Below are 15259 nucleotides of genomic sequence, written 5' to 3'. Positions count from 1 at the left end.
GCTTATCCTTAAAGTAAAATTCTAGGTTGCAATTAGCTTTAAATAGTTGCCCCACACAAACTATTTCCATTACAGAAAGATGCAGCCACTGTGTGTTGTAATATACTGCAGCTGCATTAGCTACATGCAGTAACCAGCTCTGTGTTTCAGCAGCACTACAGGCAACTTGCCATCTGCTGCCAAAATTAAAGAGAGTAGGGCTGAGTGCTTCTGTGCATTTCAGGAGAAGCCTTGTATTTTTATCAGTGAATACAAGGCTTCCTCTGATTGACATGGATGGAAAGCCAGACAGATGATGCCAAGATTTCCACCTCAGCCAATTAGAGGAAGCCTTGTACTCATTGCAATATGACCATTTGTTCTGAGTAAAGGGAACGTTGCATAGAGGGAATGCTGGTGGGAAGGTGGGATGGTAGGGTTCCAATATCTGGGATGAATGTACCCATTACTCTTGAGTGCCACCATTCAGGGACTTCTACACTGCTTGGCAACATAGGCTTTTAGGTGTACCTCTAAGTGATAGGTCCCCATTAAATAGCTTTAAAACCAGAGGTGTAACTACATATAAAACGACCATATAGCAACTTTCTTATAGACAATCCCACTATTACGAATTGAGGACCTTGGCATGCTACACATACCCAGAAAGGTGATCAACATACACAGCAAATGTGTAGTGTGGTTAGTGCTTCTGTCATTGGTTATTGTGTTTTGTATTTTTTGTTTTTAATTATGCAATCCTAATGACAATATAATTTTTGTCCTTAAACAATATATGTATTACCTACTGTACTTATCTTAAGTAATTACAAAGTTATTTCTTAATAAACAGGTCCATAGCAGAAATATAAAAATTATGTTCCTACCTTTACATTTTTATTTTTTTTTTCAGTGCTGTGATAGTTTGACTGACCAAGTAAATAGTGTAGCCAAATAAATTTGATATACTTTTTTTTAAGACAGAGCTTTCTTTTGGCATTTATTAACCAGTTTTTTTTATTTTTTCTACATGAAGGGAAAAAGACCAGAATTTTGGAATTGCTTATAATTACCTAGTATTTATAATATAATGTAATCTTTATTGAAAATTAGTTGCTTGCTGGCATAAAGCTTTAGGTTGTTTAATTAAAACAGAAGTAAGTTTTCAAGCAAAAAGTAGGTGTGGTTATGTGAGCATGTTGCATTGAATCCTACCAAGAGCATTATGCTTAGTACCAATGAAATCTTATAAATGTTCGTATTGATTGTCAAGTTGATTGCTTGATTTCTAAAATTAACCGTATACTTATTTTTTCACATCTCAGTAATCATGGGTTGGGATGTTGATAAATTTTAGTGAGTAGTATAGTCCTTGGCAGAAGGGGCTTTTGGAAGAGTGAACCATTTGTGTTAACAGACTGAAGATTCCACATCAGTAGCTTTCTACTACTGTGGAAAATCCTTATAAATGTTTATGCTCTTTGTCAGAAATTATCGTTATATAATCTATTTTTCCCCCTTTGTCTTTAACTGCTGTGCACCAACTTTGGACCTACAACGTGCTGTTTTGTGTGTATTGTTGTTTGGGCCGCAGCTGCGCTTGGACGAGGCTCAGGAAGCAGAATGCCAGGCTCTTAGGCAACAGCTTCAACAGGAGATGGAGCTACTGAACGCCTACCAGAGCAAGATCAAGATGCAAACAGAGGCACAGCATGAGCGTGAACTGCAGAAGCTGGAGCAAAGGGTGTCTCTTCGAAGAGCTCACCTGGAACAGAAGGTACAGAACATTTAGCTGCATATTACTATATAGTTTGTGCTGTGTTCCTCAGGTCCAGTTTTAAACTTGACATTACCACAGAGGAAAACTATATTATAGCTAGATGGTAATATGTGTAAAAAAATAAATCTTAAAGCTAAACAGACTGGCTGTACACCCTAGAAGTGCTGTTCTTCCATTTTGGTGAACCATAGAATGAGGGGGGCCTCTTAGGGTCCTATTCAGTTACATCAATGCAGTTTGTGTTCAGTCAGCCTCCCAAGTGGTCATGTGAATTTACTTTTAAGCTGACTGCGCACTATAAAATAGATTGTACAGTTTGCTTCAGATTTACCAACAGCTACAGAGTGTAGTGTGAACATCTAATTAAACTATTCCATTTATATCCATTTCGGTAGGCACCACACAAAGCACTACTACTGTTTATATATCTACTTTCATAGGGCTTCCTTGGAAAATGTATGTTTTTAGAAAAAAAAAAAAAAAAAGGAAAACTGAAAAATATTCCCTCAATTTAATCCAGCAGTCTTCATTTACATTTCTGTTAACCCCATTAAAAAACAAGTATACATTTGAATCACATAAACCATGATAGATAATAATGTGTGGTTGAACACAGCAAGCACAGGTGACATACCCTTCTCCTTTTGGTTCTCTATTCTTCTTCTGGCGTCTCCTCCTATCATTGGTGGCTGCTTGCATTTCACTGCTTCTATTAGCTTTTTTTATTTATTTTTTTAATTAAAGGCCTAAAGTCAGTTTTTGACCTTAGGTCCATGTTTAAAATCATAATATTAAGAAAAAAGATGAAGGAGTTTTGACTTTAAAAAAACACTAATCACAAAACTTCTGTCATCCTCAAATGGCCAGTATTGCACCCCTCTGTACTGTGTCAACACTTACTTTGTTGAGCTGACTTCCTCTTTTCTGCATATATATTGCCCATGTTCTCTTTAATACATGTAGCATAACCCCAAATATACATTCTTTATCTGAAGGAAACACCACATAACCAGGTGGAGCTGAATGTCACCTAATTAGTGAAAGATGTTTTATAGTATAATTAAAGGCAAAACTTTTTTTTTTCTTTGAGTTTTGGATAGTGGAGAGGGATTAGAACAACTGTCATGTTTTTATTGCTGTCTGTGCCCCTGTTCGAGAGATTCACACTCTATTTCTCCTGTTTTACCTTTATTACTGAAAGTAAAAGAAAATCTGAAATTTTGGGCTGTCACCAAAACAGGAATAATGGGGAAATCTTCCAATTGGGGACACTAGTTCTGGTGATCCTGGGGACAACCAGGGGTTTTTTTCACTTTTGGAGGGATTTCCTCACACCTCCTGTTTTGGTTTGTGACAGTGCTGTACCCTGCCACTGGACTAGTATGATTACACAGGGTTCTCACCCTTCAAAGAGTCTTGGGAGGGGCAAAGCATCTAACCATTTGTCCAGGTTTTATTAGAGACCGGCAGGCTGTGTGTGCAGGTGTCCACAGTCTTCATAATCAAGTGGCTGTCAGCAGTTCAGGGTTCCTTCCGGGAGACAAGATGTCCCCTGCCCAGAACAGCAGAGAGCTACTAGAGAGAAGAGATGTACAATTCAGTGTAGGAGCAGGAACTCGGTCTTATTTGAATGCCTTTCTCTACCAGGATGCCGCAGCACTCCTGTCAACCTCAGGTGGAACCCCGGCTGAGCAGGGCTGGCATACACAATTCCCAAGATGTAATTTGAGAATTAGCAGTGGTTTCTTTATTAGTGATAAATGCTGTTATATATCGTGTCTTGCCACTTCTTGAAAAAAAATGCAGCAAGCAGAAACATCTGTTGTCTAGATTCAAGTTGGTTAGTTGTGTTGAAGATTCTGATCCTGCTGGTAAAGATGGTAAAGGCATTTACCACAACTCGACATGGTACAGCTTAAAGTTTTTTGTGTGTGTGTGTGTGTCAGTGGCTTCAGAAGGTTCTAATGGGACCCTGAGGTCTCATCTGCCATGAAAAAATTAAATAGCTTTCTGAAAATTTTTTACTTTTAGTTGCCCTGCCCTGCATCAACCTTTTAGCAACCTGTGGACTGCATTAGCTATAGCTATTAAAACTATTCTAAAATAGCCCGTGTGTTTGCTTCCCATTTGTTACACCACCAAAGTGCGTTTCAGTGGCTGTTTGATATTCAGAACTCTTGAGAGCTCTAAAAGAAGAAAACATTTTTTTGTCTTGCATTGAAAGTGAAACTTTAGTTTTGTTGAGAAAAATAATTTATAATGTGAAATTTTAATTAAGAATCTTACATTTTGTAAGATTACAACTTGATTGGTAGGGAAAGGCTTTGAACAAATCAAGCAAACAAGAATTGTGATTTCTGGGGTCATTTTGTACACAATAAAGTGAGATGTGCAACTCCTGTGTTACCTCAAAATATAAGTGACTAAATTAATAAATAAATGAATGCCTCGAAATATATGTATACAGCTGCTGCTAGCATCAATATGTGTTCCCACCACTTAAAGTGGTTGTAAAGCTCTGTGTGCATCCATAAAACTCCGATAAGAAGTATTCGCGCTCCAGGCCTACACCCTGTACCTCTATCCTTCTGTGACTTACCTTGTATCCCACTTCTGCTGTCCCAGAACCTTTCCCCGGAACTTCCAGTACCCAAAGTGGTACCGGAAGTCCCAGGGAAAGGCTCCGGAGCAGCAGGAGAGATGGGATCCGAGGCAAGTCTCGGAGGAACAGAGGTACATGGTGTAGGCCTGGTGTAAACACTGCTTATTGGAGTTCTATGGCTGCACACATAGCTTTACAACCACTTTAAGATTACATTGCAGAGTGTGGATAAGGACAACACTGGATTTCTGGCAGGGTTAACTGGCAAAATTTGTCAGCATGAATCTATATGAGCCTTAAAGGTACCATAACCCCCATTAACCAGAGCAAACGGAAGTGTGAGCAGAGAGTCCCTAGTGGTCTGGAGATGGAGGATTGGAGTACTGGCTGGAATCTGGGTGGATTATCATATACATGCAATATGATACTTACAGTGGGGCAAAAAAGTATTTAGTCAGCCACCAATTGTGCAAGTTCTCCCACTTAAAAAGATGAGAGAGGCCTGTAATTGGCATCATAGGTAGACCTCAACTATGAGAGACAAAACGAAAAAAAAAAATCCAGACAATCACATTGGCTGATTTGGAAAGAATTTATTTGCAAATTATGGTGGAAGATAAGTATTTGGTCACCTACAACCAAGCAAGATTTCTGGCTCTCACGGACCTGTACCTTCTTCTTTAAGAGGCTCCTCTGTCCTGCACTCATTACCTGTATCAATGGCACCTAATTGAACTTGTAATCAGTATAAAAGACACCTGTCCACAACCTCAAACAGTCACACTCCAAACTCAAGTATGGTGAAGACCAAAGAGCTGTCGAAGGACACCAGAAACAAAATTGTAGACCTGCACCAGGCTGGGAAGACTGAATCTGCAATAGGCAAGCAGCTTGGTGTGAATAAATCAAGTGTGGGAGCAATAATTAGAAAATGGAAGACATACAAGACCACTGATAATTTCCCTCGATCTGGGGCTCCACACAAGATCTCACCCCGTGGGGTCAAAATGATCACAAGAACGGTGAGCAAAAATCCCAGGACCACACGGGGGGACCTAGTGAATGACCTGCAGAGAGCTGGGACCAACGTAACAAAGGCTACCATCAGTAACACACTACGCCGCCAGGGACTCAGATCCTGCAGTGCCCGATGTGTCCCCCTGTTTAAGCCAGTACATGTCCGGGCCCGTCTGAAGTTTGCTAGAGAGCATTTGTATGATCCAGAAGACGATTAGGAGAATGTCATATGTTCAGATGAAACCATAATAGAACTGATTGGTAGAAACACAACTCATCGTGTTTGGAGGAGAGAGAATGCTGAGTTGCATCCAAAGAACACCATACCTACTGTGAAGCATGGGGGTGGCAACATCATGCTTTGGGGCTGTTTCTCCACAAAGGGACCAGGACGACTGATCCATGTACAGGACAGAATGAATGGGGCCATGTATCGTGAGATTTTGAGTGCAAACCTCCTTCCATCAGCAAGGGCATTGAAGATGAAACGTGGCTGGGTCTTCCAACATGACAATGATCCCAAACATGCCGCCACGGCAACGAAGGAGTGGCTTCATAAGAAGCATTTCAAGGTCATGGAGTGGCCTAGCCAGTCTCCAGATCTCAACCCCATAGAAAACCTTTGGAGGGAGTTGAAAGTCCGTGTTGCCCAGCGACAGCCCCAAAACATCACTGCTCTAGAGGAGATCTGCATGGAGGAATGAGCCAACATACCAGCAACAGTGTGTGCCAACCTTGTGAAGACTTACAGGAAACATTTGACCTCTGTCATTGCCAACAAAGGATATATAAAAAGGAATTGAGATGAACTTTTGATATTGACCAAATACTTATTTTCCATCATAATTTGCAAATAAATTCTTTCCAAATCAGCCAATGCGATTGTCTGGATTTTTTTTCTCATTTTGTCTCTCATAGTTGAGGTCTACCTATGATGCCAATTACAGGCCTCTCTCATCTTTTTAAGTGGGAGAACTTGCACAATTGGTGGCTGACTAAATACTTTTTTGCCCCACTGTATCTGAAGGTGAGAGTTCTGTGAGCGCAGGCACTTCAGTGTGTTAAGCTTAGGAATACATCTGTTTGGATATTGGTGCTGGATGGTCATTTTTAAGAAGATTTGTTTTTATATATATATATATATATATATATATATATATATATATATATATATACTTTTTTTTTTTTTTTTTTTTAATAGAACATTATGGACTAAGTAATAATATTTGGAATACTTTATTTTTAATTACATTATGTACACAGATAAAATACAGAAAGCACCCACTTTGCCCTTTTGTAAGAAAAATGCATTCATTATTTTCTTTACAAAATAGAAAGTTTTTTTTTTTTTTATAACTTTATAAAATTTAATGTTTGTGTAACAATTATATGCATCCACTTTTAAATACTGGACAACAGAACTGGACAAAATAAAAACCTACAGGACACACATTGGTAAACAAAGTGGTGCAATAATAAATAGGACAAATAATTAGATAGCTTTGTTTTTTCTAAATCCAGCAAGAGGAAATTTATGGATGAAGAGCAGAGGGTGCTTTGTGATAAGCTTATAGCAACAGTAGTGTGCACAGGCCTCCACAGATCATTAAATATATTGTATCTTGTAGCCTTTCCCACACCACAACAATAACAGAGATCTGTATAATCCTTCCATATTGTTATAAGCTATTAAAAAAAAATTGTCCACTATACCTTCATGTACTCTTCCTTCAGCTGAGTAACAAAGGCTCTGCAGATTTCCAGGATGAAGCAGCTACATGACTGACTGGCATCCCAGCTGATCACCTATTAGGGTCCATTCACATCAGATACAAAGGGAATGCGCTGGGTGGTTTTGCCTTGTCTCCTGTGTGCCCAATTCACACCACTGCATTACGGTGGTACAGGCATGGTGCACTGAAATAGTTGTGAATTCACTACTTTTTTCAGCACACCACAGTGTGAGGCACTGTGACAGCCAGTTTAACTTTGTTAATGTTAAATTTAGCACCAACATTTCATAAAGTTTTTTTATAGGGGGGGCAGTGCGGTACAGAGCAGTGGTCCCCACCGGACCGCACCACACACCAGCCGCACAACAAAATATTTCTTTGCTATAAGCAGAGGACCATAAAATGAAAACATGGTAGTTGCAACTTTTTATGTCATACAATATTAGCACAACTGTTTTTCAAATCTATATTTTCAGTAAAAATTACATTTAAATAAATTTAGTGCACACAAAGAAATCTCTACATTCTCCATATTTCGCTGTGTTGTGCCACCTTAGGTGCGTGGGGTGCCATTCAAAAATGTTGCTTGCATATTACTGCATGTTGCGGTAACTAGTGCATTACTGCAACTTTGAGATGTGAATCTGGGCTCAAGAAAACAAAAAAATTGACATTCATACAATAAAAGGATGGGAATACAAAATGTTTATTTCCATACTATTCTTGTAAGAACATAATTTTTTTGCCTGACTAATGCCTGCTATCTGTTGATCTGCTTTGCACTCATATAATCATTACAGGACTGCAAGGTAGATTATTAGACATACATAGCAGGCATTAGGCAGGTGACACATTTGTGCAACCTATTCAGAGTTAGGTGTGTGTCATTCAGTGTAGGTTTCCTGGCACCCAAAGAGAACATGCCGAAGCGCACCCTGCTGCTCAGCTGATGCACATAGAGTGGCAGCTGGTATAGGGTATAGAAATTAAAACAACGTGTGTCACTCCTAGGGTTACGTCTTTTTAGTCCAAGGACAATGGAAGGGATGGGGGGAGTTGTTGCAACATGGTCAAACTAGTGCAATGTAGTCATGATCAGCATATTAAATTATTCTTTAAACAACTAAAGAAGTAGTTCATAATTTAGGTAAGTGCACATTGTATTCATAGATTTGATCGATTTCCCTTGAAAAATAATGTGGTGCTATAGGCATGACTAGAATAAAATTCTAAAAAAAAAAAATTGGCAAAAAGCTGAGGTGAATAAAAATTAAGTTACTGAAACCAAGAGTTAATAAAGACCTAACCAATTTTTAAAACAAAAAAGGCATATGTACAGCTTGAGGCAGTGGCTTTTCGTGCAACAGCTCTGGGATTGCCTGATGATCAGTTTTGGGCACCAATTCACCAAAAAGAACATTGGGGAACTGGAGAAAGTACAGAGAAGGGCAACTAAACTGATAAGAGGCACGGAGGAGATCAGCTATGAGGAAAGATTAGAGGAACTGAATGTATTCTCTCTTGAGAAGAGGAGATTAAGGGGGGTATGATCAACATGTATAAATACATCAGTGGTTCATATAGTGAACTCGGTGTAGAGCTATTCACCCTGAGGTCATTACAGAGGACAAGGGGGCACTCTTTATGTCTGGAGGAAAAGAAATTTAATCTCCAAACACGGAAAGGTTTCTTCACAGTGAGAGCTGTGAAAATGTGGAATAGACTCCCTCAAGAGTTGGTTCTGGCCAGCTCAGTGGATTGGTTCAAAAAAGGCCTGGATTGTTTCTTAGATACACAGAATATGACTGGATACTAACATTTATAGCTAAATTGATCCTGGGAATATCCGATTGCCTCTCGGGGGATCAGGAAGGAATTTTTTGTCCCTGCAGGAGCAAATTGGATCGTGCTTTGCTGGGTGTTTTTGCCTTCCTCTGGATCAACTGTGGGTATAGGATAACTTTTTTACAGTCAGTGTAATTATGATTGGTGTAGGTCTGTCTCTGAGGTCTGGCACAGTAAAAAGACTGGTGTTCATGCTTCAGATGATTGCCATTCTGAAAACCAGTGTGTGAGTTAGCCAGCAAGTGTCAACAGTAAAGGCAACCTGCTCCTGTAGTTAGAAAAAGCATAGCGCAGTTGTTAGCACAAACTATGGGGTTGATTTACTAAAGGCAAATAGGCTGTGCAAGGAAAGTGCAGTTGCTCTAGATCTAAGGGGAACATGCAAGGAAGAAAAAAAAAACAAAACAGCATTTTTGCTTGCACATGATTGGATGAAAGAAACTAGCAGAGATTTGCCTCAGTTCAGAGCTTCCCCTCGGATCTAAAGCAACTGCACATGCAGTGCACAGTATAGTTACCTTTAGTAAATCAACCCCAATGTATTCCCGCTGCACTGTTTCTCAGTGCCCGTTTCTCTTCTTCCCAGGACTTTTAATACTGTGCATGCCACTGCTACAAATAGAAGAGGAACAGCAGCTGGGTGGCATTCAGCAGTCTTCTGCCAAGGCCCAGAGATCAATGCTAGCCTAGTTTTGATGATTAGATTGAGAGAGCTGAATTTTTCCAATGCAACCTGCAGCATTGAGCTGTCGCTTTGATAGCTCAGTCCCTGCACAATGTAAAAGACAATGCAGTGCAGAAGCAGGAGAGGCTTTTGCCCTCAGCTGCACCCTCTAGGCTGGAAAGAGAGTGAAGACTAGGGTGTAGGATCCCAGTCAAGTCAGGAGCCTTTCCTACCTGAGCCCTCTCTGTGGAACTTGGGGCTAGTGTGGTTGTAGACTCTGTAACACACCACAACCACCACCATCATGCTATTCATAAAAAAAGGCTGGCTGGGGAGCCCCAGATAATCGTAAAAATTTAACAAGAGTTCTAATCTCACCACCACCTCGCATCACTCTATCAAAAATGGAGAAGAAAACAATTAGCTGTAATAGTCATCTAGCATGATGTAATTTACCTCTTGACTAAATACAGCAGTAACCCAGAAGCAACAACAGCTCCTTTCATCTAGTTTATCAAAAAAAACATCACTTCATAAAGAGCACAGCTCTAGGAAAAATGAAGTCACTTGACAAATCCATAGTCCATCAAAAATGCACACACAATTGTTAACACATCTTCCATTGCCAATGCCACCCTTGGTCTTCAGATTTGGGTTGGGACCTATGTTCATCATGCTGCACTGGTATGAACAACATACTTCATGTGCTTGTGTTACTGTTACAGTGGATGAGGACATCAGTGATTAAAAATTATTGTTCAGATTGTTTGTAGATGACAGCCTTTAAACATGTATGGCCTTTTTCAGACTCAGTAACAAGTATACTGTATTTTATTTATGCAACAATAAGCCTTTATTGCCTTTTTACTAAGGCTGTTCACTGCTTATTTCAGATTGAAGAGGAGTTGGCTGCCCTTCAGAAGGAGCGCAGTGAGAGGATCAAGCATTTGTTTGAACGCCAGGAAAGGGAAATTGAAACCTTCGATATGGAAAGTTTACGGATGGGCTTTGGAAATCTGGTGACGTTAGAATATCCCAAGGAGGACTATAGATGAGAGAGGCCAGTTTTTGCCATTCAAATAAAAGAACAATAATAATATTAACAGTGACAGCAAGGAGAACCTGCAAAACGTACATTCCCCATTTTAACGGGCGTGCTCTCTCTCTCTCTTCTCTCTCTCCCTCCCTTTATCTCTTTCTTTCACTCTATCTCTCTGTCTCTATCTATCTCTGACGTCCGTCGGACACTAGTGCCTGTAATTCTTTTTACTCACCAGGGTGCCTCTGGGCAAATCTGAGCACGGAGCAAGCTCCCTGGCATACCTCTCAAGTGTCCCTGATTGTCACTCAAATTTTCAATCCATCAGAACATTGGTGCTTGTTATACAAACCGAAGATTCAAACAGCGGGAAGGAGTCTTGAAGTTACAGTTGTGTTTTGTGTCGAAACTCTTCCTTTATTCATAACCCCTTTTGTGGAAAGAGATAACTTGATTATTCAAAGTTTTGTCCATGATGTTCCTTGGGGAAGATGTTGAGAGGTATGTGGTTTTATCAGTGTGAGGATTGAGAGGTATGTATATTCTATGCCTCTGTCATAGGGCTTATGAGGGCTCTGTGTCTTTTGGCCAATCTTTGGCAGAAGGTGAGCAGTGTGTGTCCCTGATGTCTCTTGAGTACTTTGAGGGGTGAAAGCTACATGTTTATGATTCCTCTGCTGAGACAAAAAAAATGTGTGTCCTGCAGTTTGGTAAGAAGTTAGCTCCACAGTTTCAGATGGTTTCATAACCCATGATGCACAAGTTGTCAGTCTGTGATTAACCCCTTCAGCCCTGAGCCAGTTTAGTGGCAGTGTATAAGTAAAATCTGGTGATGATTTTTACCTTGATAAAGACTGTGGTCATTTTGGCACTTTCAGAAGTTTGGTTACGATGAGCCTACCACCTCTCTTGTACCAGGTTGGTATCCACTAAAGACTAACCTTCCAATCTTCTAAAGTGCCTCACACTAAAAACTAAAACTCAGGGATGAAGAGATTAATTTCTTGATGTTCAGTAACACATTTGAGAGACTAGAGAGAAATGAGGAGATACATATAAAATACAAACCAACAAGAAATGTGAATAACTGTTGGTTGCTACAAACATTTTATTCTGTTTAAAGTACAAGCAAAAAAATATATATATACAATTTAATACATAAAAGAGAGAGAGAAGCATAAAACTGCAGCCTTAAGGTTACTGCTGCTGCGTTAAACATTGTTGTTTTTTTGGTATTTGTTCGTCAGGAATAAAAAAAAAAAAAAGAAGAGATTTTATTAAACTATTGAGGTTTGATACATTTTACAGAAACCAATCATGTTGTATATATATATAGACATATTGTTGGGAGGGGGAGAAGCAGAATTTGGGGGGTTGTTTGGGCAGATGGGGAGGGTAGAATGTCTTGTGATAATATATATATTTTGTTTCATTTTTCTTTTTTTTTTTTTCTTTTTTTTTTATTTTGTTTTTTTGTTTTTGTTTTTTTTTTCTTTTTGATGACTTATGCTGGCCGGAGCAGAAATTGACTTTGAATTTTCATTGCACTTTTGGCTCCTAATCAATGGTACTTTTTACTCCAGTCCTGGTTTTCTTATATGTATATACCATATGTATTCTTAACTGACATAAGGCAGCTGGGAAATTAAGACCAAAATACACTATTTAATCAATGACTTTGGCAAGGTAAGGTGCCAGAGAATAATTTTTGCTAAATCTTTGCAATATATTGCTAATGTATGCCAGGATGTAAAAAAAAAAAAACCCTCAAAGGTTAAGAAAATTTACAGAGTGTATATGGTAGTACATGTGATTGGTGAATTCTACCAGCCCTCTGCTCCAATCCGTGTGACAGTGTGTCCATGCCGTATGCAGCCAGTTAATTGTTTTCGCTGCCTGAGCCCAAGTAAATACATTTTTGTACATAGGAGTGGACACAATTTCTAAAACTGGATTTGAAAAGAGTACTTGAGTAGAAAATGAAGATTCCTTTCTTCCTTGGTATTAATATATCTTTATTTTAAAAAAAATACAGATTGTGAATACATATGCCTCAGTCAATAAATACTGTATATCCCTGGTTCCTGATACAATCCTAGTTCCCGCATTCATTAGTCTTGGAACCTGAGCATGGAAGAAAGTACTGTATTTGCTTCACAAGAAGTTTTTTGTTCAGCACTAATTGTAGCTAATTATCCTTTAAGCCCATCAGGTTGAAAGGTGGAATTTCAGGGTTTCTTTCTTTCTGTCTGTCGTTTTTTCTTTTTGCTTTCCTTTTATTTTTTTAAAATTTTCCTTTTTCTCCCATAATTTTATGTTTTGGGTGGAGGGCATAAAAAATTTAATAGATAATGGCTGTGATGTACTGAGTCAGTGTTTCCTCAAAGAACATTTCAGTGTGTTCATAAAAAAAAATATTGCATAAATATGAACAAAATAAGAAAACCACTTTTAGAGAGAGAGTATTTTTGAAGCTGAAATTCTGTATAAAAATTGATGTTAGACAAGTAATGTATCGTATTTGTTCAAGAATATTATAAGAAAAATCAAACTTTGCGGACTATTTTTTGGCACAAAATAATAAGTTAAAGATACTTATTTTATTTTTAAGAGAATTGAATTAAAAATAATATATAGAGTCTCAATTAATACATTTAATATGTTTCCCCTTTTCCGTGTGTAAACTACTTTTACAAATGCTATTCAAAGTGGCATTTGCAGGGCAAGTGATCCAAATCAAGCTTGTCCTGCTTGGATTTTAATATTTACTGTCCTCATTTTTAAAGATCTTCTGCTCTGGCTTAGTACATCTTGGTCCTAATTTATAAGTGTGAAAAAGGTCCTCTAGAGTAAAGCATTTTTATTAAATTTAATGCAGTCAGTTATTCATATAATGGTCTATGTTCTTCCTGGATACATGTAGCTGTATTTTCAACACAATGCTACCACATTGCACTTTTCCTGTTGAGAGTGTACAAATTTAAATTTCAAAATATTTGATTTTTATTTTGTGTTGATTTCCTGGAAAATGCATTCAGTTCATAAAATAATTCTTTTACAAGAATATTTTATATGGAAACTTGTCAGTTATATTGATAATTATTGGACACCAAAGCCAGTATCTGAAAACAAAAAGAAAAAATCTTTTCATCATTTCAGTGCATACTTCTTGTATTGAGGAGAAACCTGAATTTAAGGTAAAGCATATACAATATTTTGAAATATTTTAGTTTTTGGGAATTGGCACAATTACACGCAAATAAAACTGAAAATTGATAAGAATGTATTTATTATTTGTTCGATTTTGAAATACTCGCTTTAAAGATGGGAAAGTTCTGAACCAACAAGAAAAAAATGCAATATAACTTTTTGTTTGAATCTGAAAAAAATGTAAGATAAGTATTTATACAGATCTGGAAGCTGGAATGGGAATATGTAAAACCAGGACTGGGTATAATGATCTGTGTTAAGGGGTGCTTTACACTTTGTCAAGTGATTAACGTCATGCATCTGCAAAGCACGTCCACCACTCTGTCTACACTGTGCTCATTTGGGTCCCACTCTCTCTGGTACAAAAATAACCTTTGTGGCTGCAGGCCTTTCACTTGATTGCAAAGTTCTCAGAGCTGTGTATTGCTTTAAATGACCACTAGCACTGGAATTTTTTCACTGTTATTTGGGGAATATGACTAATAGAAAATTAGTCCTTTCTCTTTTTATAGTAAAGAAAAGGCAAAATAACTCTCTAGAACTCTGTCATAATGTAAAGGTGCTAAGATTGTGTTATATGGGATACATTTTTGTTATCTTTTTTGGAAGTGAAACAGAGCAGCATATTGATGCCATTGGATTTATTGTTATGCCCTAATCCCTTTAGGTTACTACAGAATCTCAGTGGCAGAAGGACTTTGTGTTACCTGCAGTGTTTTGCACTGAAAAGTACATTTAAAAGATCCTGGAATTTTTCTCTGGCAGTAAAGCGTTTCAGCTCATGGAATCTTATTGGCATTGTGCTGTTTACAGAAATTTCTTTCCATACATAGCATTGTTTGATGAATGTGTGTATTAACAGCTATCAAAAGCTATCGCCTTGAGAATGTATCTCATCCATATATCCACGTAGGGCACTTGGATATTTGTATTTTGTCTGCTTATTATCTTTCAAGAAATGCCGAATATTCTTTTAACACCTCTGAATTGAGCATTGGATAAATTTAATGCCCAATAATTATCAGGCTGCAGAGTTATGGTTGCATGATATCCAGTGTTTTTTGTTTTGTTTTGTTTTTTAAATTATCACTATTTGCTGGTATATGTGTGTGTTTAAAGAGAAAATCTGCTCATCAGGAGCAGATGTTATATCACTGCCAATATCTATCTCCAGTACTGCCCATCTCAATAAAAAGCGGAGCGTGCATTTTGCTTGCATTAGGTCCATTCTTGCACTTTTAGTTTCAAGAATTTGTACTGCTGTTCTTTGCTATGAAGTTGTTTTGTACATAAATTTTTAAGAGTATTGGTGGGATATAAATGGCAGATCCCTCAAATTTTTTTGTATATGCTGTACATGTTCCCTTGTTTACACACCTCTGGAGCAGTG

General features: G+C 38.2%; 1 protein-coding gene across 3 annotated transcripts in view; it reads left to right on the top strand.

Moving 5' to 3' along the window:
- Nucleotides 1-13941, top strand: part of TAOK3 (TAO kinase 3) — a 413079-nt gene extending 399138 nt beyond the window's left edge. For all 3 annotated transcript variants that reach the window (XM_089677299.1, XM_089677309.1, XM_089677316.1), the window contains 2 exons: nt 1574-1756; nt 10514-13941. In XM_089677299.1, coding sequence (XP_089533425.1) covers nt 1574-1756; nt 10514-10675 — 345 coding nt within the window. In that variant the 3' untranslated portion in view covers nt 10676-13941. The remainder of the gene's footprint in view (nt 1-1573; nt 1757-10513) is intronic.
- Nucleotides 13942-15259: the final 1318 nt, after the last annotated feature.

Source organism: Staurois parvus, unplaced genomic scaffold (genome assembly GCF_062004578.1).
Source record: "Staurois parvus isolate SC_StPar_1 unplaced genomic scaffold, SC_StPar_1.0 ptg000014l, whole genome shotgun sequence".
Taxonomy (NCBI): Eukaryota; Metazoa; Chordata; class Amphibia; order Anura; family Ranidae; genus Staurois; species Staurois parvus.
The sequence above is the reverse complement of the archived record's forward strand: the minus strand, read 5'-3'. Positions and strand labels throughout refer to the sequence as shown.